This window comes from Eptatretus burgeri, chromosome 1 (assembly GCF_056783735.1).
Source record: "Eptatretus burgeri isolate ZD-2024b chromosome 1, Ebu_testis_v1, whole genome shotgun sequence".
Taxonomy (NCBI): Eukaryota; Metazoa; Chordata; class Myxini; order Myxiniformes; family Myxinidae; genus Eptatretus; species Eptatretus burgeri.
In genome coordinates, this window is record NC_140961.1 from 117,285,439 (window position 1) to 117,311,895 (window position 26,457).

Sequence of the window (26,457 nt, forward strand, 5' to 3'; positions counted from 1 at the left end):
GAGTACACATGCAGGTTTGAACCCCACCTTATCCTCCAGGGCAGCAAGCTCTCTCTCGAGTCCCTCATGCTTACGTAGCAAGGCCTGCACGCCTGCCAAGTCTCTTCCAAAGTCGTTGGAAGCCATAAGTTGATCCTTCTCTTTTATCCAGCCAATAGCCTCATCCACATCCCTTAAAGAAAAAAAAAGGTGAAAAACATCTGATAAAGATGGAAAATTCAATCATTCTGATAAACAAAGATCCAACAGAGCTCAAAATCTCATGACTCAGGGAAGGAAATGGCCTTGCCCTAGAATAGAGTTGACCGTCGGGATCCAAACCAATGCCTCAAGGTCAATTTTACAAAGCCGTTTTCTACAATTGTTAACTTAACCTTCCCTGCAAAAGGATGTAGGGATGGTATGCCATAAAGTATGGAAACAAGGTAGGGATGGTATGCCATAAAGTATGGAAACAAGGTAGGGATGGTATGCCATAAAGTATGGAAACAAGGTAGGGATGGTCACAATGAATTATATTATCATTTCAAACCATCCCGACATCTTTCTTTGAATAGTGGTTGTGCTTGCAACGATTTGAGTGCTGAATTTTCCCCAACATGCAATAAGTTCTGTATGCCAACAACACATTCCCATGAGGCCACGGTCGTGGCCAACAGCATGCAAACAGTTAATATTTCACCGGTTAAATACATACATGAAAACCAGACATACACCATCAGTGCAAATGGATGCTGGGATGGACAGACAACAACCATTACTCGAAGAAAGATTGAGTGATTGTTTCACATGATAATTTATTGTAACCATCCCTACCTTGTATATATATTGTTGCGAATTCGCGCCCGCCGGCGTGCGAGCGGCCACGTAACTCACCACGATCGTGCCAATCGGCCCCCGCGTGGGATAGGGTTGTTCGCCAAACTCGACCTACCTAAGTACCCACGCGGAGGGTAGACCGGGCGATCGCACCTCGCCGCAGGTCGACTCCGGACACGGGCCACTTAAGCGACCCGTTCCGTACTAGCAGGATAACCGAGCGGTGTTATCGTCGGCCTCGACGGTTCCGATTAATTATCGGGCGTATTAAGCCCACTACCAACCCTTTACGTGAAGCAAGATGGAGATTCAATTAAAGAAAAGACGAAGCGAAACGGGAAAAACAGTTCAACATAATGCACATTTATTCCACGGCACACGGAGAGCACACATATACAATTACAACAATTATGCACCAAAAGCAGATGCTACAAAAGAAACAACAATGCAGATCTACTACCGACTACGCGTGCACACGGCAACACTTACACAGTTTTACTTTACAGACGGCGCCGACAACACATTTACTCAAAAGCAAAAGAAAAGGGCCACCTTCAAAGACAAGGGGACAGACGGGGCCTGTGGGCCGCGAGACCGGGTGGATCCTACCCGTGTCTTGTGAAGAGCCGCAAATGTGGCGGCGCGGCGGTGCCCCGACTCCGCGCTCCGCGGGTTTCGTTGGCACTGCTTGGAGTGGGGTGGGAACAGGGCCCCCCTTTTCGCACTATCTCAGCGCGGGGGGGAAAAAGGGGGGAATTGTTGATGCTCTGGGGAAAGAGGATAGCTGGCTTGCTTGGGTCCTGCGACGAGCGACTCCACTGCAAGCTCGTCGCCGACCGCCGTCTTCCTTACCTCGGACCCGAGCTATCTGGTCCCTCCGCAATCCTCCTCAGCCGACTGCAGCAAATCACCTCGACCGCGCTCCAGGCTCCAGGCTTCCTCTCTCTGCAGCTCCCCGACAGACTCCGACCTGACTTTTCTCAAAACTCGCCTTGACTCTTCTCCAACTCGCCTCGAACTGACTCTTCTCCAACTCGCCTTGACTCTTCTCCAACTGACCGCCTCGACTCAAACTCAAACTCGCCTTGACTCTTCTCCAACTCGCCTTGACTCTTCTCCAACTGACCGCCTCGAACTAAATTCGCCCCGCGCTCGGCGCTTTATAGTCCGGCAGGAGAACCTATATGCAAATTTCTGGATCATAACGAGCTCGGTGGTGGAGCTACGCTCGCCCATTGGACAGAGAAAAAGGGGCGTGAGTCTCCCCTGATCCTCGAATTTGCATATCCCGATTCTACTCCGACGCGCCTGGAGGCGGGGCCAAACCGCCCCGCGCTTGCCGATTGGACGGATCAGAAGTGGGCGTGTATCATTCCTGATCCGAATTCTCCTCGGAAAGGCCGCACTTTGCACCCGCGGCTCGGCGCGCGTCCCGCACGAGGCCAGGACAGCCTGACGCTCGGTGCCCACAAGCGGTGCGGGAATGGCCGCAGAAGGAGAGGTGAAGGTGGTGGAGGGTTTATTGTGGTGGTTTATGGCCATGGCAACGCTTGGAATGGCGGTGATGCGATGTTTGCAGGAGTGAGTTGTGAAGGTAAAGGTCGTGGCTGTTGGCGTTGTTGTTGTGAAGCGGCGTTGCGGTTGGTGGTTGCTGTGTGATGGCGGTTGCGACGTGGTTGGTTCAAAATAAAGATAGAACAGAAAAACGGCTATCTTAAAGGGTCGCAGCCCGAATTAATCACATTTATTCCCTGTAAACAACGGGTTTGGGGCTAACTACACATGTACTTACAGAGATATCTCACCTACGGGACCTGAATGGTGGTTTGCGAATTTCCTCAAGCGCAACAATATATATATATATATATATATATATATATATATATATATATATATATATATATATATATATATATATATATATATATATATATATATATATATATATATATATACACATATATACACGCACACACACACACATACTTTTTGGCATACCATCCCTACATCTTTTAGCACTTTTTTTTAAATGTTATTTTTTATTACATGCACAAACAGAAACTACCCCATTTTACAGGATATGTTTTAAAAACTTTAATGAAACCAACAAAACAAGATTAAAATATTGTCACATTTGGTGAGGGTGAATCGAGGGGGGTCAGTTATATAATTATGGCATAGACCCCCATTTGTGTATGCATACTGGAGAATATATGACTTTTTGAATGCTGTATTAAATGTTTGAGGGTAGGGTTAAGTTGTCCATTGCCGAATGGATGGAGGACAACACGGTCCATAATAAGTGGAGAGTTAAGTTTAGTTGTTGTGTTCCATGTTCCTCCATGCTTTTGATTAATGCTTCAAAACAGGCTTCCTCCATGCTTTTCCACGTGAATGAGGATGGAGAAAGAAGACAGGCACGTCGGCTGGCAATGGCCATTTTTTTAGTCCAACAAGAGTTAGGGAAGGGCAGAGCCTTTTTGGCTGGTATGCCCATGAATGGTCATGAAGGAGATGCTGCCATATTGGTGGGTGGCGCTATCCATCTGTCGGGAGGCTACGGCTGGCTTGCCTATCTCAACCACTGAACTTCCTCGCCTGTGGGATGGAGTCGGGTTTAATAACTTTAAAAAGTGGTGCAGGGCATGGTGGTTCTGTCTGAAGTCTGGATCAAACAAACAGTCTCACTCATCTCTTTGACCGGTTCAGCATGCCTGCAGCTCTCCGGTGGCACACTGCACTCCCGTACAGCAACCTGCCTTCCGGGAGCATCGTCACTCATGCCGAATCCCTCAGTTGCCTGGTTCCGATTTGAGAATAGTTCTTATACGTATGAGCCCTTAGGGAGTATAATTTCTGTTTGTCAAATACCGCTTGTTTATCTGCCGCCCGGATAGCAGTCCGGGATTTCATTCTCCGCGTCTTGTGTCACATTTTCTGAAGCTTGAATGAGTCTGTTCCTGCTACTCCTTCCCACACAACCATTTCAGATTAATTAACAAACGCTGGGAGAAACAAATTTGGTTGATTACCTTTTTAATAACAGACCTGGTTTAGACCTTGGTTGTATTGCAAAGCACATTCTCTGCTCATGCCTGGTGTTGGCTTAATGGTTAGGGTGGTGGGCTTAGGATCCTAGGATCCTGAGTTCAAATCCCACTCAGCTGCTGAATTAATACCAGGCAGGGTTGATTCTGTCCGTCATCCTTCCGAGATCAGCAAAATGAGTGCAGGCTTGCTGGTACCCTGCGTCGGAGTGGCGACCCATCCAGGATTGTGCCCAATAGCCAAGGAGACTTCTTTGGCAGCACCAACACCAATGGTGACAGAGTATGGTCCCAATGGATGGATGGATTTTCTGCTCGGGTGCTTAAATTGCCTGACACACAGTCATTCATTCGCAAAATTAATCTTCGGTGTGCAGTTCTGATCTGAGATCGGTTGCGGTTTAGGGTGGGAGTCATACACTTGGTGTCCAGGGGTAGTATTAGGCCATAATCCCTCCAGGGAGTATTATTTAAAAATATATTTTGTGCACGTGCACAAATGGTGTTAATTCCATTTAAAATATATATTTCTTCTTGGTGCAAGGAGGAAAGAAGGATTTTAAAAAGGAGATGGCGCCAATGATATGCACATTGTTGTGCGTGAATGAGGTCACCCATTTGGAATTTAGGAGGGGAGGGGCTCAACAGAGGAATCTCCCCCACCAATCACCAAGGGAGGCCAATCCTGCTCGGGCTCGCTGGGGGTGGCACGGCCAATATAATGACGATGCTCCGGGACAAGATGAACCGATTGGAAGCACAAATTTAAGACATCAGGGATTAATTTAAATATACGAAAGGTGACTCGGAGGCTGAAATTAAAAAGTGTGACAGCAATATTGAGGCAACACTTGACACTACGGGAACCACATTCACAAATATGGAAGCCAAATTGAGAAAATGCTAAATATTTGTTTCAACAACGGGGAGATAAATTGAAATGACCTGAAGCACTGTTGATATAGTCTGGACGTTGCCCTGAGACCAAAGGAATGCTTAGCAGACTGAGGAACAATTGAGGGAATTAGCAAAAGGAGGAGGGACAGGAAGCCCTCGTGGAGAATGGACTGACCTCCGTGATGGGCCACCTGGTGGAGGTGCGATTAGACTCCATAAAGGTCAAGCCGGTGCTCAGGGGCCTTGTTGTTTGCATCCTGGAACCTGCTGCTTTTAATCAGACACTTGCGGTGTGTATGTCAGAGGTATGCGGGTCTGCACCGGTGGTGCGTGAGGCTGTGCTGGTGGTTTGCATGCTAGCACCGGAGGCATTTGTTCCAATGCCAGCCGAGATGTGTGAGGTACTGCTCGTGGTGTGGAGTCCCGGTGGAGTCCCGATTTGCTGGAAGTGAATTTAACCGATTGTGGGGTGTTTTTTTTTTTTTAACTACATCTAGATGCTGTGAGTCACAAGCAGCTGGCTGCTTATGCTAATGAGAGGAGTGAGCGAGTAGCCTCTTCCCTCTTGGCAGACATTGACAGATCAACACTTGGAATACATCTTTCAACCATGACAAATCCCCCACACACACTGTCTCTCTGAAAAGACTGCCTGGCAAACCCTCCCATCTGCTTCCAAACCACACAACTTGAAGAAGTGACAAACATTTGGGCCTCACCATCAGCCATGATCTTTTTCTTAGGAAAACCATATTTCCAAGATGGCCTCCAAAACAAGCCGGTGACCGAGTATCCTTCGTCATGCAAGGTCTTTCCTTGGCCATTTGAACTTTTGACAACCAACAAGGCCTTCATTCACAGCTTGATGGGGGTATTGCTCTCCCCTTTGGACTGGCACCTCTGCCTCACACCTTGCTCTTCTTGATGCCATTGAAAGCAAGGCCCTCAAAATCATTGTAATCTCCTGCGATTAAGCTGAGGGTCTCGGCTTGTTACTCTCATCACAGACAGGTTTGTGGCCCATCTATATTACCCCGTCTCCTTTTTAGTCTTGCATCCTCTGCCCTCTCTTGGCTGTCACTCCCAGGTTTCTGCAGTGCACACACAATCTGCCAGTAACCCTCTTATTAAACTCCCAAAATCCAGGCTCACTGCTCACCTCCACTCATTTACTCCTTTTTTCTCTCACCTGTGGAACCAACCTCCCCAGTTTGTTCAGTCCATTCTTCCCTCCAGGGCTTCATCACTATCTCAGGTCATACACACTCATGATCTCTTCTACCCTAAAATGACTCCAATCCCAAGTACTCCTTTTTTTTTTTTGAGGTTATTGCACCTTCTTCCCCTTTGTTCCTTTTACTGTTTAATCCTCATAATCCCCATTTTCCCTGTTTCATTCAGCTTGTGTGCTGCTTGTTCACCACTCCCAGGTGTCATTCTCCACCATACCTTGATCTTACTCTCACTTTCACGACGCTGTTGGCGTTTCCCCATTTCCATTATGTTCCCTTCAATAAGCCTCATTCATGTACAGTAAACCATCAAATATTGTGGATTCTAATATTGCGGCTTTCTACCGATCACGGGCAACCTATTTTGTTGGTTATCGCTGTATTTCATTTTGACCAATCACATTTTTTGAGCGAAGACGAGTCATTGTTTGTTTCCGCGTGTACAATTACCGCCCATTACAAGCCTTTCCTTGTTTTTTGCGCACCATCAATTATTGTAGTAATCAGATCAGCATACGGGAACAAAGCTAATTTTAATCATGAATCATTATCGGACAGAAAATGACACACAGAGATCCTGTAATACTAGATCTACAAGATCTAGTAGACACACAACAGTTAGTAATTGTGCCCAAAGGTAAAACGAGGGACAAAATTTATTGTGCCAAAAAGCTGAGAAAGGTTGACATTGTGCAAAAAACTCGTTGTTAGATAGGTTGGCAAGAGGTGAAAGTGCAGCATCTGTGGGCCACCATTATGGGATCAATGAATTGACTGTGTGGTAAACGCGAGTCAAATATACGTGCAAGTGTTCCTGCCAGCAAAGCACAAAAGAGTTATTCCAGTCCCTTGATGCTCTTATTGAAAGGATGGAAAAGAGCTTTATGTTTGGCTTGAGAACGAAACAGAAAAAAATGCCTTTGAGTGGACCGGTGACATGGGAGAAATCATTGCAGATTTACGAACGATTCCATGGGGCACTGGGACCGAGGTGATCCAACAGCCATCGCAAGTTCTACATCGACATCTTTCAAACCTCTACCCCCCCACCCTCCCCCCAAAGCATCATCTCAGAGTCAAGGCCGTCATCATGTGCTTGCCTCCACTCATTTGTTCCTCTTTTCTCTCACCTGTGGACCCAAGCTCCCCAGTTTGTTCAGTCCCATTCTTCCCTCCAGGGCTTCACAACTATCTTAGGCCATTCACTTTCCATAATCTTGATCTATTCTATCCACAAATGACCCCAATACCTAGTACTCCTTTTTTCTAGGTTATTGCAACCCCTCCCCCCACAACCCTCCCCTTTCTCTCTTTCATTTGTTTATTTTCTGTTTAATCCCAATCTTGCTCATCTTGCTCTGTTTCCCCTCAGAGGTTGATTGTGTTTCTTTTTGGTGCACATGGGAAACAATCCTAACTACATCCTAACCAGACTTAAGGTGGGACCTATGCGTTACCTTAGTACGACCTATAGTCCTCGACACCAACTTAGTCAGGGCTGTCAGTTCCTGTTTGTGGCAAGGATGCAAGGTCACGATGAGATTCACTTACCTTGGCAATGATAATCATGTCTCCGCATGTTGTGAGCCAGAAGTCGATAGACATTTGGGTCAGGCCTGGGGAATCGTAGATTCATTGGATCATGAGGTCTGGTGCTATCGGTACCGATGCAAGACGACAAAAGTCCGAGTTTTTAAGTCCTTGGTGCTTCCATTCTTGCACTACAGATGTGAGATTTGGACTCTGACCAGGGATCTGAGGTGGAGACTTAACTTCTTTGGTAGCACGTCTCTTCAGAGAATCCTTGGCCATCACTGATCAGACTTTGTTTCCAACGAGCGGTTTCTGAGAGAGATTCAGATAAGACCTGTTACCCGTATCGTTCGTTAGTGTCAGCTGCGGCTGTATAGACATGTGGCTCATTTTTCTGATGCTGAACCTGCTCACCAGATTCTCTCAGCGAGGAATCCTCACAGGTGGAGGAGGCCAAAGGGCCGACCACGTGCCTCGTAATTGCAGCACGTTGATTGGCATTCTCAAGGAGATGGGGATAGGCCAGGCATCTGCTTGGGGAATAGCCAGATAGAGGCCTCTGAAGTACTGGCGGAAAGCAGATGCAGCGATGTGCAGCTCCGGCGCATGCTCTCAAACCTGACCTGATCTACCTTGCAGTTTTGTTTAACAAAACAAAAAATAATAAAAAAACATCACCACCACCTCACAGATTTTGAATAAATTAAAAAGTCTTGTTTTAATTTATTTTATATTGTATTTATTTTATTTATATGTTTATGTCAATGTTAATATGCATTATATCGAGTAGTAGGCGGTCGGATTGTTATATATCGAATATTATATTATCGAATCGAATATTATATCAGATTGCGGTCTCTCCCGATAATGGAGCATGCTTGGCATGGATGCATTCATTTGTCACAAGACAGACGACACCAAAGCGCTGCTCCGTCGGACCAACACAAATGTCATCATCATCCCAGGTGGGATGTCATCGCTTCTGCAGCCCCTCAATGTGTCGATCAAGAAGCCGTTCATGGACGGGCTACGTCGCTGCTGGTCCGAATGGATAATGAGTGTGAGAAGACCTACACCAAGAGCAGGAGGATGAGAAAGGTTGACCTTCTGTATCATCAAGGTGTGGGAGGAGATACCATCGGACATCATCAAGCGAGGATTTCTGAAATGCTGCATCTCCGACACATGGACGGCACAGATGACATAATTTGGGAAGAGCAGGCTGCAAATGACGGTGACAGCAACATGGACAGCGACAGCGACTTTCTCGACCCTGATTCGGTCAAGGAGTTATGTGCCGTCTTCGATGAGGAAAACAATGAAGAGCATTTCCTTGGGTTTAGCTGAAAAGCTTCTTCAAACCCAAACGGCCCTTTTCAGGGCCACAAATCCACTAGAAATATGTACGATACTGGTAAGAATCCCTTTCCTTCCTTTTTCGAGTAAAAAAGTTTAAAAAACAAAAAAAATCCTCTTTATAATCTTTAAAAATAGCTCCGCAAAGCAGGCGTAACCCCTCAGCCTATGCATTGTAAAAGGAAGCAATTATTTTACGATGATGCAGTCAGTTAGAGCACGTTGGACGTCATCGAAAAATCAATCAGACTTCAAGATGGCTACCGTGGCGGCTTGTGAAAATCACAGCGCGCCCATTTTCAAAAGGAACCTTCCTCTACTCAACTCCAACACACCCTGCAAAAATGGATTTAATCGGACAAGTCAAGCCATTCTTGAAATTGACGAAAACCAATTTCAAGACGACTGCCGTGGCGGCCACACTGAAAATCGCAGCGCGCCCATTTTTGAAAGGAACCTTCCTCTACTCAACCCCAACACACCCTTCAAAAATGGATTTAATCGGACAAGGCGTTCTCCTCGAAATCGACGGAAACCAATTTCAAGATGGCTGCCATGGAGGCCACATTGAAAATCGCAGCGTGCCCATTTTCGAAAGGAACCTTCCTCTACTCAACCCCAACACACCCTGCAAAAATGGATTTAATCGCACAAGGCATTCTCCTCGAAATAGATGGAAACCAAAAGTTGACAGACGGACGGACAACACCTGTGATGACAATACCCCCTCTTTTCAGCCCAATTCGGGCTGAGGGGTAAAAAAAAAAGAAAGAAAAATAAAAACTTCTTGGTATCCTGTCCTCTCTCTCTTCAAATTCTTGAAAATGAGAATAAGACTGAGACGAAATTAAGCGGACATGGGAGGAAGCATGTTGACACCTCCGTCACTTTGTTCCGTACAAGGTTAATGTACAAACGTATTTAGATCTTAATCAGAAAATGAAATGAACAAAATATTCGTTTCTTTTGAGGGGGAAAAACATGGGTGCGGTTAATACACTGGAAAAGTTTATTTATTTGTATATTTTGAGGGTGAAAAAACAGGGGTGCAGTTAATACACCAGTAAATACGGTATGCTGAGACACACACTACCGGTCACGGTTAAACTCCTTCAGGTTCTAAGCCCACTCTCACAAGCGCCGGCTCGAGCCCTGCAGAGTCTAACCACACCTTAACGGGTGGCATCTCTCGCCCGATCGATACTCCATGGGGGATGCCTGTGCCTCCACCACTGCAAATCCACATTACTGCTCCTCAGTCTCCTGGATGTTCCCTTTGTTTCCTTTCTTGAGCAGTGAGGTATTCACATCACATTGACAGGATTCAAAGCCATTCTCTTTATCAAAAGCACGCACGTCGCACACGCACACTTTTCCATGAAAATTAAAACATGGCCTTTGTTTACCCATTTTAATGAGTATTTGCCTTTTGTGTGGCCTAAAGAAAGAAAAATTGGCCTTATTACTACGTATAATCCTCAAAACCTCAAGGCCATTTTGGACATTCCATTAGCGGTGCTAAATTTAGAACCCTGGATACATTCATGAAGATGCTAATATAAAAGAAGAAACTTACATTTCTTCATCTACAATTCTCACTATTTATTCAGAAATTACAGATGGCTCTAAACCTGTGGGAGAATACAACTCTGAGTCTGCTCACACCTGTTGAAACGCTGAATCTCTGCAGAACCAAAGAGCTTTTCTTGCCGCTGAAGAGCAAGCTTCTTCAAACGCTCCCAAGCATCATTCACTTCACATTTGCGCTGCTCAATCAGCACCACTTCAGGGTGATTTTCCTGAAAACAAAAATAAAATAAAAAGACAGCCACTCACAACTTTGTTTGAAAGCCACATCAAAGATTGTGAAAATTCAATCAATCGCATTTAAATTCATCAGTTGCACACAGGTTACTGTTCACATGACAGGTTTTTCTTCTTCAAGCCTTTGTATGCTGTTAAAGCTCTCATGAGGTTCTCACAAAGGCTCCAAACGAAATGTATCGTCAACAATATTCACCTCGATCAGCTTGTCCGCCCGCTGGTTTATATCGGTGACTCGCTCCTCGTGGGCACTCAGATCAGTTTGAAATTCCTCAAACTTTTTCTGAAGCACCTCGACATGCTCCAGATCTTGCCCCATTTCTTCAGAAGTGACAATCGCCTCCTGTTGTGATAAAGGTCAAGCAATGCTCTACATTTGTGAGAGAACAATTACATTTTCAAGTCAATACCCCCCCCAAAAAATTGGTGATTGCATGAAAAACATTTTACACATTTGATACAACAAAACAGCCAATGTATGCCAAACAAAAATCAGATTTTTGAGGCAGGGATTAGGGAGGATATTTAAATATAGGAAGAAGGATGGCAATGTCATATGATGTGGTCTACTTTTATCCACCACTATTCTATGAGAGATGTGGACTGGTGGCACTGCTTTTTATAGGCCCCATTTTCATGGCCATCTGAAAATTTCCTGAAGGTGGAAATTACTTGACTGAGCTGGTGAAATAAGATAAAGATGATAAGGATGCATTTATCAGGCCTGACATACACACAGCACGTATACAGGGCATGAAGCTAAAGATGTACATGCCTGAATCAAATGGCAAGGATTTTAAAATCAGAACGTATGGCTGGCTGCGTCTCGTGATGGTGACAATGCGTTTGATTATAATGCAATGAAAGCAGAAACAGCACAATGCAAACAGACAATTACTGCGGATAACTGGTCCTCAAGAGCAGAGAATAAAGGGAATAATCACAAGATTGTACGAATTAGTGAGCACAGATTAATTATTATTTGCAATTTTAAGAAGTCGACGGCACTTTTGCGAAATAGTAAGCCGATGTTTAAAACTGCATCATCATTGCTATGGAGGAGAGCACAACTTTACAGTTGAACAAGTGTCCTGCCAGAAAGGACTTTGTGAAATCTATTCAATTTATCCAGCAATGCAATTCATTTAACACACAATCATCAGAAACCAAACAGTGGTATTTTCAGCACTTATTTTCCAAGCAATTTTAACAAGTAGAGAGCATTTTGACATATCCTAACCTGACTTTTACAAATCACTTTCCATTTCTGCATTGAAAACTTGCAAGCACATTTTCACATACTTCACACTGTAGACCGAGAATCTTACTGTTGATTCTCTTTTGGCAAAGCTTCAAATAAAATTGTTAGCTTGTGTACCCAGTCATCAAAACAAAATGGCACCATTATTACAAAGTATGCACAAATCACCTCTTTACCTTGTCATTGATCCAATCCATGACCTCCTCGCATTCACGCATGAAGTGCACCAGTTTCTGGGCCTGCAGCAACCTCACACCCTTCTCTTCCATCTTTCGTAATAGCAAGTCCCACAAACGATGTAGCTCTTCCAGACGGCTCTGAAAATTTCGCACACAAATCCCATGCTGAGAGGAGACGATGACATGAGGTTTATCCAGACTCAAAAGTAAAACACTCACGAGAGTCTGTGAGGGCGAGGAGTGAGGGGAGAGCGAGGAGCGAGGGGAGAGCGAGGAGCGAGGGGAGAGCGAGGAGCGAGGAGCGAGGGGAGAGCGAGGAGCGAGGAGCGAGGGGAGAGCGAGGAGCGAGGAGCGAGGGGAGAGCGAGGAGCGAGGAGCGAGGGGAGAGCGAGGAGCGAGGGGAGAGCGAGGAGCGAGGGGAGAGCGAGGAGCGAGGGGAGAGCGAGGAGCGAGGAGCGAGGGGAAGAGCGAGGAGCGAGGAGCGAGGGGAGAGCGAGGAGCGAGGGGAGAGCGAGGAGCGAGGAGCGAGGAGCGAGGGGAGAGCGAGGAGCGAGGAGCGAGGGGAGAGCGAGGAGCTTGAGAGAGCGAGACGGGAGAGACGGGGAGCGAGAAGCGAGCGAGGGGAGAGCGAGGAGCGAGAGCGAGGCGAGAAGCGAGGAGCGAGGGAGCGAAGCGGGAGGGCGAGGAGCGAGAGAGGAGAGAGCGAGCGAGAGCGAGGGGAGAGCGAGAGCGAGGAGCGAGGGGAGAGCGAGGAAGCGAGGGGAGAGCGAGGGGGCGAGGAAGGAGAGCGAGGGAGCGAAGAGCGGAGAGCGAGCGAAGCGAGGGAGAGCGAGAGCGAGGAAGCGAGAGACGGAGCGAGAGCGAGGGGAGAGGGGAGAGCGAGGAGCGAGGAGCGAGGGGAGAGCGAGCGAGCGAGGCGGAAGCGAGGGCGAGGAGCGAGGGGAGAGCGGAGGAAGCGGGGAGCGGGGAAAAGAGCGAGGAGCGAGGAGCGAGAGACGGAGAGCGAGGAAGCGGAGCGAGCGGAGAGCGAGGGCGAGCGAGGGGAGAGCGGAGCGAGGAAGCGGAGCGAGGCCCAGCGAGAGCGAGAGCGAGCGAGGAGCGAGGGGAGAGCGGAGCGAGAAGGAGCGAGGGAGCGAGGAGCGAGAAAGCGAGGGGAGAGCGAGAGCGAGGAGCGAGCGAGCGAAAGCGAGGGAGCGAGGAGCGAGGGGAGAGCGAGGAGCGAGCGAGCGAGGGAGAGCGAGAGCGAGGGAGCGAGGGGAGAGCGAGCGAGCGAGCGAGCGAGGGGCGAGGGAGCGAGGGGAGAGCGAGGAGCGAGGAGCGAGGGGAGAGCGAGGAGCGAGGAGCGAGGGGAGAGCGAGGAGCGAGGGGAGAGCGAGGAGCGAGGAGCGAGGGGAGAGCGAGGAGCGAGGAGCGAGGGGAGAGCGAGGAGCGAGGAGCGAGGAGCGAGGGGAGAGCGAGGAGCGAGGAGCGAGGAGCGAGGAGCGAGGGGAGAGCGAGGAGCGAGGGGAGAGCGAGCGGAGCGAGAGCGAGCGAGGAGAGCGAGGAGCGAGGGGAGAGCGAGAGCCAGGAGAGAGCGAGGAGCGAGGCGGAGAGCGAGGAGCGAGGGGAGAGAGCAAGGAGCGAGAGAGCGAGAGCGAGGAGGCAGGGAGAGCGAGGGATGAGCGGGGAGAGCGGGGAGGAGCGAGGGGAGAGCGAGGGGAAAGCGAGAGCGAGGGGGCGAGGAGCGAGGGGAGGGCGGGGGGGGGGGGGGGGGGGGGGGGGGGGGGAGGGAGCGAGGGAGCGCGAGGAGCGCGGGAGGGAGCGAGGGAGAGCGAGGGAGCGAGGGAGCGCGAGAGGGAGAGCGAGGAGCGAGGGGAGAGCGAGGAGCGAGGGGAGAGCGAGGAGCGAGGGGATAGCGAGGAGCGAGAGAGCGAGGAGCGAGGGGATAGCGAGGAGCGAGAGAGCGAGGAGCGAGGGGATAGCGAGGAGCGAGAGAGCGAGGAGCGAGGGGATAGCGAGGAGCGAGGAGACGGAGCGAGGGGGAGAGCGAGGAGCGAGGAGCGAGGGAGAGCGAGCGAGGGAAAGGGCGGGGAGCGAGGGGAGAGCGAGGAGCGAGGGGAGAGGGACGGAGCGAGGGAGAGGGAGAGAGCGAGGGAGGGCGAGGGGAGAGACGGGGAGAGCGAGGGGAGAGCGATTCGGGAGAGGGCGAGGGGAGAGCGAGAGCGAGAGAGCGAGGAGAGCGAGGGTAGAGCGAGAGCGAGCGGTAGATAGAGCGAGAGCGAGGGTAGAGCGAGGAGCGAGGGTAGGAGCGAGGGAGGAGCGAGGGGGAAGAGCGAGGGGAAGGAGGAGCGAGGAGCGAGGGGAGAGCGAGGAGAGGAGCGAGGGGAGAGCGAGGAGAGGAGCGAGGGGAGAGCGAGGAGAGCGAGGAGAGCGAGGAGAGCGAGGAGCGAGGGTAGAGCGAGGAGCGAGGGTAGAGCGAGGAGCGAGGGTAGAGCGAGGAGCGAGGGTAGAGCGAGGAGCGAGGGTAGAGCGAGGAGCGAGCGGAGAGCGAGGAGCGAGCGGAGAGCGAGGGGGTAGAGCGAGGGCCGGGGGTAGAGAGAGCGAGGAGTGAGGGAGGAGCGAGAGCGAGAGACAGAGCGAGGAGCGAGGGGAAGAGCGAGGGGAAGAGCGAGGAGCGAGCGGAGAGCGAGGAGCGAGCGGAGAGCGAGGAGCGAGGAAGAGAGAGAGGGAGAGAGAGAAGGGCGAAAAAAATTGCGCTCGCACGCACACACAACAAATTATTTGCCTGACATTTCGAAAACAAGCTCATTCTCTTCCTTAGAAGCGCTGAGTGGTGTCCTGGTGACACCACTAAGTTCTGTTAGGGAGGCTCCTACATGATGGATTGGTCCAAGTCCTCAATCACAGTGCTCCCTGCATATAACTTATTTTGCAGAATTGTGGTTGATTGCATAATGATGTGCATGCGGTGTTGCAAGTCGATCTGCCGGTTGATTGACTTCTCACAGGAGTATCAAGCCTCAATTATCTTACAGTTTACCATTGATGATGATCCTGTGCCAAGGATGGAGGTCCAATTGTGTGTGTGGTGTGTGTGGTGTGTGGTGTGTGTGTGACGGCTTGTCTTCTTGTGTTGGTATTAAGTTCACCATTTGCATGTTTGGCCAACATACTTGGTATCACACTCTTCGCATGGTATGTTGAAGATTATGTTCTGCCAAATTTCTTCACGTGGTCCCGTGGATGACAGCTGTTCCGGTAAAGACACTTGCGCTGTGTGAGTGATGTAAACATTGTACTGATATAGTAGTAGTATGCAGTTTGTGGTTTCAGATGCGTGTTGCATGTATTGCAGCACCACCTTGTGTTGGTACGGTTTGTTTGTGGATGCTGTTGTTGGGTTTCCGGCGACGGGACTTGATCAATCCACTTGGGTGGTGGTTCTCTCACAATAGTTGAGTGACACGCAGTAACTCCGTTCAGCGTTGTTCACAGTCACTGCAGTGTGTTTTTGCATCATGGTGAAGTGAGCTGCGAACACAACTGATTTTATGACAGACGGGATGGCCACTTCAGTAGTCCACTACTTTGTCTCTGTGGGTCGGATTACGGTAGACTTGAATGTAACTTGCAGTTCCTATCCCTGGACAGTTGTACTTCCAGGATTGTAAGAGACCTGGCTTGTTTCAATTAATGTGTGAACTAGAGGCTGGAATGGAATTCCAAGCTAATATCAGCTCCTGTTCCAGATCATCGAGGATAAAGCTGGCCTCCAAAGCCGGTCGCCGACTGGGCATCTTCAGTCGTGCAAAGTCCTTCCTTGGCACACCTGAGCTCCTGATCACATACAAAGCTTTTATCCGCAGCCTGATGGAGTACTGCTCTCCCCTATGGGCTGGTGCTCCTGCCTCTCACCTTTCTCGGCTTCACACTGTGGAAACCAAGGCATTTGGGATCATTTGTATCTCCCGCGATGAGCCTGAGTCTTTGGGTCTTCCACTCTCTCAGCGCAGGCAAGTCAGTGGTCTTTCTGTCTTCTACCATGTCCACTCTGACCTCGCCCCTCTGCTCTGTCTGCAATACGTCCTCCCATGTTTCCACAGGTCACTCAAGGTCCGCCAGCAACCCCCTTCTGGGAAAACTACCAAAATCATGAATCACTGTTCACCTTCATTCTTTCATTCCTATTTTTTCCTATCTTTGGAACAAACTCCCACACTCTCTTCAATCCCACTCTTCCATCCAGGTCTTCAAAACAGCTGTTCACCACCATCTCTCATCTTCCCCCATCCAAAACCACAATCTTTTCTACCCCCGTTAATCCACCCTAAACCCACCTTCAAATTCCCAGTTTTCTTTCCTGTAAGTCCCTGTAGTGTCCATCTTGTTTACCATGTGTATCTCACCCCATGCCTCTCCCCTTCCACAGATCTCATGTCTCTGTTGCCCACTGTTTTGTCCTTCCTCGCCCACCCCTCTAGTCTCTTGCTCCCCTTGTTGTACGTTCTTTGTGTTCACTCTCATACGAGCCTCGGCATTGTAGACAAAAAAAAATCTGTGGCCGTCTTAGCAAGCTTCAGACGTGACAATCATTGATATCCCACAGATGTTAAATGGGATTTAAATCTGGCGAGATGTCAAAGCCATCTTCAAAAGTGACAATCATTGATGTCCCAGAGGGTGTCATGACATCAACATTGCCATTGACAAGAACGTTCCTTGTTCGAATGGCCCTGTGAGTATAAGTTTTATCATGCATAAAAATGATTCCTGCACCATGTTGTTGAAGTACAAGCAACACGTGTTGCTGTGAGATCTCATTTTTGTATCCATCTGCTATAAGATTGCCATGGAATGATAAAGATGTTGCGGAAGGTTTCAGCAATACCACCCCACATTATGACACTTCCACATCCAAAATTTGCTGGTTCCTGAACACAGACTGGGGAATATCACTCATGGTGTCTCTATCGACCCATGCATGGCATTCAAGCCTTTCAAGGAAAACCTTCTGAACACAACACTAGCCCATTGGACATGCTAATTTGACCACTGCAAGTGTGCTTTGATATTTTACGGTGCAAGTCTTGGATGCTGAACAGGATGAGCATAGATCTCTGCCTCACGGAGATGCCTCGAGACGGTGTTGACACTTATCCAGCGATGTCGAGGAGTGCGTTTCCAGTACTCTGGGCAGTTTGAAACCGATTGCGTCGATGGGTCGTGTGAATATATTGGACCTGAGTGGGAGTCATTATCCTGAGAATGCAACTTCTTGGCATATTTCTTGTTGATCCAGTGGCTTGATAACGTCCTCTGAAGTCACAAATAGTTCCTCTCCTCAGATTAAAGAGCCTTGGAATATGGCTAATGGAAGACCTGATTTGAAGGTGTCCAATTATTTGATTCCCCTCATATTTTGATGTGCCATTGCAATGGATTGCCAAATAATTTTGATCAAGACGGTGCTGTCTCAGAAAGACCATTTTAAATTTGCTCAAAATGCCTCGTGTCACCTCGAAAACTTAAGGGTGCACGAGTTTCACATGCTGAATGATTATTGGATGAGGCAATTACGTGACGTGAAAACTTTCCATCAGGTGTTCTATACACCCCTCGTGCCAAAAAGGCACTTGGAATAAACAGTCCTTCAACAATTACGTTATCAATTCTCCATGTTCAGTGATCGGTGGAGAATATACATTTGTCCATTGTAAAGGCCCTGTCACACCTTGACGTTTTAGCTAGCGTATGGCAAGGTATCAAAATGTATGTAAAACGCTGGCGTACGCTGAACTATTGATGTTTTTTTTTCCAGTTTTGGACGTATTCATAACGAGTTGGACGTATGCATAACGTATTAGTAACGTACACAGAACGTTTCGATAACTTATATCAACGAATGCTGAGCGTGTTGTCGGCGTTCACAACCTATGCCCAACGATAGTCTAACTTATGCATAGCGCGGCAGCGTATCGCCGACGATAACGTGGCGTAGGCTATTAATAGGCTGCGGCTCGACGATTCAAATCATAACCGCACTAGACATGGAAGTGTCAAGCCGCTGTCACACCTTGACGTTTAAGCCAGCGTATGCCGACGTATGAAAAATTTGCCGAATACGCTGGCACACGTCGAATACGTTATGGGTAAGTTTGTATGCGTTAAGAGCACGCTGAAGCACGCTGGCATACGTCGGAGTACGCTGAGTAAGTCGACAAATTTTCAGCATATTGAAAATTTTTCGACGTATGCCAGCGTATGACACACGTTCCGCATACGCTGACCATAAGTTGTAGGCACGTTACGCGATCGTTGACACGTCGACACACGTTACTTGTAAATTACTCATAAGTCGAAACACGTCGAGGTAATGGTTAGCGTCAGTGTTCCAGACTCTGTTGTTTGTTTTTTTTCCCTTCGGTATGACAGTGATGTTGACACTTCGATTTCAAGTACGGTTATGATTTGAATGGTTGAGCAGCAGCCTATTAATTATATTATATTATAACCGCACTAGAAATCGAAGTGTCAACATCACCATCATATCAAAGAAGAAAAAAATAAAAAACAACCAGGGAGTCTGGAACACTGACGCTAACCATTACCTCGACGTGTTTCGACTTATGAGTAACTTACAAGTAACGTGTGTCGACGTGTGTCAACGATCGCGTAACGTGCCTACAACACGTTACTCATAGGTTAGAAATAAGTTTAGGGTATGCAAAACATTACCTCGACGTGCTTCGACTTATGAGTAACTTACAAGTAGCGTGTGTCGACGTGTGTCAACGATCGCGTAACGTGCCTTCCAACTTATGGCCAGCATACGAGGAACATGTGAGTCATACACTGGCATACGTTGAAAAATTTCAAGCATTGAAAATTTGTCTAACAGCTCGGCGTACTACGACGTATGCCAGCGTACTACGACGTATGCCAGCGTGCTCTTAACGTATACAAAACTTACCCATACGTATTCGATGTGTGCCAAAGTTTTGGACAAATTTTTCATACATCGGCATACGGTGGCTAAATCGTCAAGGTGTGACAGGGCCTTACAAACGTCATTGTAATTTCTGTGAAAGCAGAGCAATATCTACTTACGTTTTTATCCTCCATATTTTTGTTCTTTATGTGCAACCTGCACCCCGAGCCTAAGATCAATTAAAAAATATGCATGTCCCCTTTTAATTTAGTGCACGTGAACATCGCAAAGAATCTGACAATAAATGGTTTTATTGCATACACTTCTGATGCACTAATCCTTGAAAACATACAAGTACTTCAACTTGAACATTCTTGTGATTATTTCACAAGAATGTGTCCATGGATCAAAACTATTTCAGATTTCCAGCTACAAGTGAGCACTGCAAAAAGCCCTGTCACACTTTGACGTTTTAGCCAGCGTATGTCGACGTATGAAATTTTTTTTCTAAAACGCTGGCGTACGTCGAATACGATATGGGTAAGTTTGGTATACGTTAAGAGCACGCTGAAGCACACTGGCGTACGTTGTAGTACGCCGAGCTCGTCGACAAATTTTAAGCATGCTCAAAATTTTTCGACGTATGCCAGCGTATGACTCAAGCATTCTGCATACGCTGGCCATAAGTTGTAGGCACATTATGCGATCGTTGACACACGTTACTTGTAGGTTACTCATAAGTCGAAACACGTCGAGGTAATGTTTAGCGTACCCGAAACTTATTTCTAACCTATGAGTAACGTGCTTTGAACCTATGTGTAACGTATCTCCAACGCATATTGACATATGTAGACGTATTTGATTGACGTCTTTCAGACGACCACATAACTTACTGAACATGTTTCTAACGTACAGCTACCGTATAATGGCGTATTGGCAGCGTTTAGGGGAATTGGTATATAAAAATGGGGTTCACAGGAGGAACCAGTCAGTGTTTCAGACTCCATGGTGAGCAGATGTCCATGTCAGTAGTATTAGTAGTAGTAGCAGGTGAGCGTGTCAGCAGCAGTAGTAGTAGTAGTAGTAGTAGTAGTAGTAGTAGTAGTAGTAGTAGTAGTAGTAGTAGTAGTAGGTCCATGTCAGTAGTCGTAGGTGAGCGTGATGGGGAGGGTGTGGGTGATGATGGATCCTCCTTGCGTCCGCGTCCACGGCCACGGCCAGGAGACTTATTTGCAGCATGCTTCGAAGTTTTATTCGGCATTTTTTTTTTTTGTGCTTTTCTACGCTGAACTATTGATGTTATTTTTCAGTTTTGGGCGTATTCATAACGAGTTGGACGTATGCATAATGTATTAGTAACGTACACAGAACGTTTCGATAACTTATAGATAACTTATAGAAAGCCTGGTGTTGGCTTAGTGGTTAGGGTGGCGGCTTGGGATCCCAGGGTCCTGAGTTCAAGCCCCGTTGGCTGCTGAATTTACACCAGGGGGTTGACTCAGCCTATCATCCTTCTGAGGTCGCGAAATGAGTACCACTGTACTGGCCCCGGTGTATGCCCCGGTTACAATAGGTGTACCATATCCCTGTGTGTCGTAAGAGGCGACCAGGGTTGGCGTCAGGAAGGGCATCCGGCCATAAAACATTGCCTCAAGAAAAAGCCCAACCCCTGCACAGCAGGGAAAAATGGCTGTAAAAACGGTCATTTTTTTTAAGATCGATAACTTATACCAACGAATGCTTAGCGTGTTGTCGGCATTCACAACGTATGCCCAACGATAATCTAACGTATGCATAGCGCGGCAGCGGATCGCCGACGATCACGTGGGGTAGGCTATTAATAGGCTGCCGCTCAACGATTTAAATCGCTGCCGCTCAACTATGTAAATGGACACTGCCGATCGACGATTTTATTCATAACCAAGCTCGACATCAAAACGTCAACATCATCGTCATGCCGAAGAAAACTTCGAAGAATGCTGCCAAGAAGACTCCTGGCCGTGGCCATGGATGCGGAGGCAAGGAGGATCCATCATCACCCACACCCTCCCCATCATGCTCACCTACGACTACTGACATGGACCTACTACTACTATTACTGACACGCTCACCTACTACCACAACTACTGACACGCTCACCTACTACTACTACTGACATGGACATCTACTCACCATGGAGTCTGAAACACTGACAGGTTCCTCCTGTGAACCCCATTTTTATATACCAATTCCCCTAAACGCTGCCAATACACCATTATACGGTAGCTGTAAGTTAGAAACACGTTCAGTATGTTCTGTGGTCGTCCGGAAGACGTCAATCAAATACGTCTACATACGTCAATATGCGTTGGAGATACGTTACACATAGGTTCAAAGCACGTTACTCATAGGTTAGAAATAAGATTTGGGTACGCTAAACATTACCTCGACGTGTTTTGACTTATGAGTAACTTACAAGTAACGTGTGTCGACATGTGTCAACGATCGCATAACGTGCCTACAACTCATGGCCAGCGTATGCGGAACGTGTGCGTCATACGTCGACAAATTTTAAGCATGCTCAAAATTTGTCGACGAGCTTGCGTACTACGATGTATGCCAGCATGCTTCAGCGTGCTCTTAACATATACAAAACTTACCCATAACGTATTTGACGTGTGCCAGCGTTTTCGGCAAATTTTTCATTCGTCGGCATACGCTGGCTAAAACGTCAAGGTGTGACAGGGCATGACGGTGATGTTGACACTTCGATGTCTCGTGTGGTTATCATTTAAATTGTTGAGCGGCAGCCTATTAATAGCCTACGCCACGTGATCGTCGGCGATACTCTGCCGCACGCTATGCATACGTTGTGAACGCCGACAACACAGTAAGCATTCGTTGGTATAAGTTATCTATAATTTATCGAAACATTCTGTGTACGTTACTAATACGTTATGCATACGTCCAACTTGTTATGAATACGCCCAAAACAAAAAAAACATCAATAGTTCAGCATACGCCAGCGTTTTACATACATTTTGATACCTTGCCATACGCTGGCTAAAACGTCAAGGTGTGACAGGGCCCTAAGCGAAATCACTCACTTGGAAAACAAAATAAATATTTTGATGAAGTAAAGCTTGACATGGAAAATTGTCCAAATCCCTCAACCTCCCATGATCTCAATTCCCCATATTAGTTACCTTTCGAACCCAATATTCTTCATTTCTATTTTCAGTGTCCACGGTCCATGAGATGGTCCACGGCAAGAAGTCTGTTTATGCCTTCAATTCCAAACTTATGGACCACTTGAAAACTGTGCTTCCTTGGCCAGTGACTCATGTCCACTACTGGTCTGACAGAGCCGCCGGCCAATTAAAAAATAATTTAAAAAAAAAAAAATCGCTATACCTTGGCCAATCTTATTTTCCACAAGGACTTTGACTGCATGGCAGATTGGAGCTACTTCTGCACTGCACACGGCAAACGGCCCATTGACGGCGTTGGCGGACACGTCAAACGATCAGTCTGGGGAGCAGTATTGCAGAAGAGTCATTGTGACTTCTTCCGTTGATTTCTACAATGCAGCATCCCTTAGCTAGGAGATCACGGTGCTGTGGCTATCGTCGGAGGACATCGAGGCAGCAACACAACACCTCGATGCACGCTTTGAGGACACCCCGGCTGTGGCGGTAGTTCATCAATTCCACCACGTGGTGCCGATTGATGGCGAAAACGTCCATGTCTCAAGAAATTCGCCATTCACTGGTCCACAGAAAGTTTATGAGAGGAGAGTGGTGGTATCACCAGGTGTCTCGAATGACGAGCCAGCGATGCATTCAGGAACGAAAAGATCAACAACTGTAAAGTCGGCGACTTTGTCCACGTTAAGTTTGACACAGGAAGATCAGTCAAAGTCTCGCTCGGACAATACCTGGAAGTTCATGAGACCGAAGCGAACGTTTATTCCTCCGATTGAAGGACTCCGACTCAAAGGACTTCACATTCCCAACCAAGAACGATATTTCGTGGCTTTGGCTCCACTACCGGTCAAAAGTTTTCGAACACCCCCATTTTTTCAGTTTTTACTGAAATTTAAGCAGTTCAAGTCCAGTGAATAACCTGAAATGGTACAAAGCTAAGCGGTGAACTGCCAGAGGTTTAAAAAAAAAAGTCTAGGTTACCAAAAACTGAAAAATAATGTAAATTTCAGAGTTGTTAAAAAAGCCCTTTTCAGGGAACAAGTAATGGGTTAGCAACTGCAGCTGTTCTGTAGCAATGGAAGTAAATTAAGCCCTCAAAGTTGATGCAAACAATTCCCACAGGTGTCCCAACTTTTGTTGATTAGTTACAAACCCGCTGTCTGTATAAAAGCAGTGTTGGAACAGATTGTGTTGCTTCACCCTATGAAGCATTATTTGGACAACATTGCACTACAGGAAGTAGTATATTGTGATCATAATGGTGAGAAAAAGACAATCAACAAAGGATGACAGACAGACCATTATAAATCCGTAAAAGTGTAGGACTTTCCTTCGGAGAAATTGCAAAAAAAGCCAAGGTGAGTGAAGCCAAAAAAAGCCAGTGAGTACAGTTTCCTACACAATCAAAAGGCACTTGGAAACTGGAGGAAACTGACAGGAAGAGGGTCTGGCAGACCCAAAGCCACAACACAATCAAAAGACAAGTTTCTGAGAGTCAACAGCTTGCGTGATAGGCAGCTCACAGGATAGCAACTTCAAGCACAGCTTTCCACTCATCGAAGTAAGGAAGTCTCAGTTTCAACTGTGAAGAAAAGACTTCGAGCTGCAGGTTTGACATGTCGAGTGGCAGTAAGAAAGCTATTGCTAAGATGGCAAAATAAGAAAAAGAGGCTTGCCTGGGGCCATGAAGCACCGCCAGTAGACTACTGAAAACTGGAAGAAGGTCTTCTGGACCGATGAATCAAAATTTGAAATCTACGGTTCATCACGCAGGGTTTGTGCACACTCTCGAGTAGGAAAAAGGATGGTTCCTCAGTGTACGACAACAACTGTCAAACATGGAGGAGGAAGCATGATGATCTGGTGCTCTTTTGCTGGATCCAGAGTCGGCGATTTGCACAGATTGACTAGCACCCTGAACCAAAAGGGCTACCACAGCATTTTGCAGCACAATTCAATACCCTCTGATCTCTGTCGAGTTGGTCAGGGGTTCATCCTACAGCAAGATAACGACCCAAAACATACCTCCAGGCTCAATCAGAACTACCTTCGAAGAAAACAAGACGGTAGGCTTCAAATCATGGAATGGCGAGCACAGTCTCCAGACTCAAACCCCATCGAGCTGGTTTGGGATGAACTGGACAGATGGGTGAAAGCAAAGCAACCTACAAGTGCAGCACATTTGTGGGAACTTCTGCAACAGTGTTGGGAAGAACTACCCAAACAATATTTGATTTCCATTGAAGAAAGAATGCCACGAGTATGTTCGGCTGTTGCATCTGCAAAAGGTGGCTACTTTGATGAGTCAAAAATTTTGATTAAATTTTGTTCAACAAAACGATTCCATGATTTCTTTTTTATCTGCAAATGTTTATTAACCTCCGCCATCGAAGATCGGAGGTTACTCTTTTCACCCCTTTCTGGTTGTTTGTTTGTTTGTTAGTGAACAGTATTACAGAAAAACTCCGACGGATTTTGATGAAACTTGGTGGGGGGTTAGGTCTGGTCCAAGGATCATGCCATTAGATTTTGAACTTGGTCCAAAATCCAATATGGCTGCTCTGGCAGCAAATTTGAAAAAAAAATTAGAATTTTTTTTTTTGCATTTCTACATGTTTTAAGTGATTTCCAACCCCCCCCCCCGAAAAAGAAAAAAAAAATTGCAAATTTTATTCAACAAAATTTCGAGTTTTTTTTTTTTGCATTTCTACATGTTATAAGTGATTTCCAACAAAAAAACATGCCAAAATTATAATTGCGGCTGATTTTGGAACTTCAGGTGGATATACCCACGTAAAATCAATTTCGTCTCAAGGAATCTAGTTATGACGAATGAATTGAGTATGTAAAAGTTAAAAGTCAAAGGGAAAGTTGCAAACTATAACTCTGTGAGCACTGTTGACGTCAAATTGAATGAATAGGATATCAGGTTCACTTGAGTGACCTCGCAGTATGAGTGGCGGAGGTTTTGCACTCTAACGAGTGCTCCCCCTCTAGTTTGTTCTATGCTTTAATTTCAGAGAACATTGAAACATTAAACTGCTTAAATTTCAGTAAAAACTGGAAAAATGGGGGTGTTCTAAAACTTTTGACCAGTAGTGTATGTGACATCGTACGAATTCTGGACCCACCAGTAATGGGCAACCGAAACAGATACATATTCCTCGCACCAATCATGTTCAGGAATGATACTTTTTAAATGCCTCTGTGATTTCAACTTCACCATCATTCTTTATCGTTGTTCAAATATATTTTTTCATTTTTTATGTGTATATATGAATATATTCTGCTAAATATATTGTTGTGCATTTCATTGCCGAGTTATTTTCTGGAATTATTCAGACTCCAGAAGATATTTTGATTGAATTTCCTGATGAGACAAAATAGTCCCGTCCATAATGATTTCTAATGTCCCATCCAAAACGCAGTTCGAATTACACTATTGTTTGCCAAGTGACAATTTCTATTGACCATCGATCAAGTAACCTTAGAAAACTCTGAAGGTATTTGGAAAGACTGGTAAGTGCCAGATATCTCACCTCACAGAAGAGAATTTTTTATTTTACCAAAGCTCCTCAAAAGTCATGTCGCAGCATGTCCCGTCTGAAACGCATCTTCTTTGGCTAATTAGCACATGATACTCTTGTTCAAATTGATTCAAATTTTGGCTATTTATACTGCCCACCATATCCTTCAAGGTAGTTCTATCAATTTGACTTGACATAGGGTCAAAAAAATATAGGCATTTTACTTCTATAAATGTCCCATCCAAAACAAACCAAATACCGTGAAATGCCCCAAGTCCAAGTCAAGTGGCTATGGCTGTGTAAGAACTACAGCCCGTTGGACCGCGGAGTTATCTGTAGTTGGCTACTTCAGAACCAGGTGTTCAGGAGAAACTAGAGTGCTTCCCCTTGTGGGGAGCCCTGAACCGTAGCATATATATATATATATATATATATATATATATATATATATATATATATATATATATATATATATATATATATATATATATATATATATATATATATTGTTGCAGAAATGGCCTTAGTGTGCTATTAAATATAGGATTAGCCCAGATCCCCCATTAAATACATGTTCAGCCAGGTTGTTCGGTAAATGGACGTTACATGTGTGTCGGGAAGTGTAAGGCTGTTCATTGTTCGTATATTGGTGGTGGACCATGAGGTTCTTCGTCTTCCTTCCTCTCTCCA

At 46.5% G+C, this 26,457-nt stretch overlaps 1 protein-coding gene and 1 pseudogene across 1 annotated transcript in view; both read right to left on the reverse strand.

The window, feature by feature from the left end:
- Window positions 1-26,457, reverse strand: part of SPTAN1 (spectrin alpha, non-erythrocytic 1) — a 179,946-nt gene that overhangs the window by 112,787 nt on the left and 40,702 nt on the right. Inside the window, exons 5-8 of the mRNA XM_085896171.1 lie at window positions 12,146-12,286; window positions 10,905-11,051; window positions 10,550-10,683; window positions 28-172 (exon numbers count right to left, since the gene is read on the reverse strand). Coding sequence (XP_085752297.1) covers window positions 28-172; window positions 10,550-10,683; window positions 10,905-11,051; window positions 12,146-12,286 — 567 coding nt within the window. The remainder of the gene's footprint in view (window positions 1-27; window positions 173-10,549; window positions 10,684-10,904; window positions 11,052-12,145; window positions 12,287-26,457) is intronic.
- LOC147035262 (uncharacterized) lies at window positions 13,894-20,179 on the reverse strand (annotated as a pseudogene).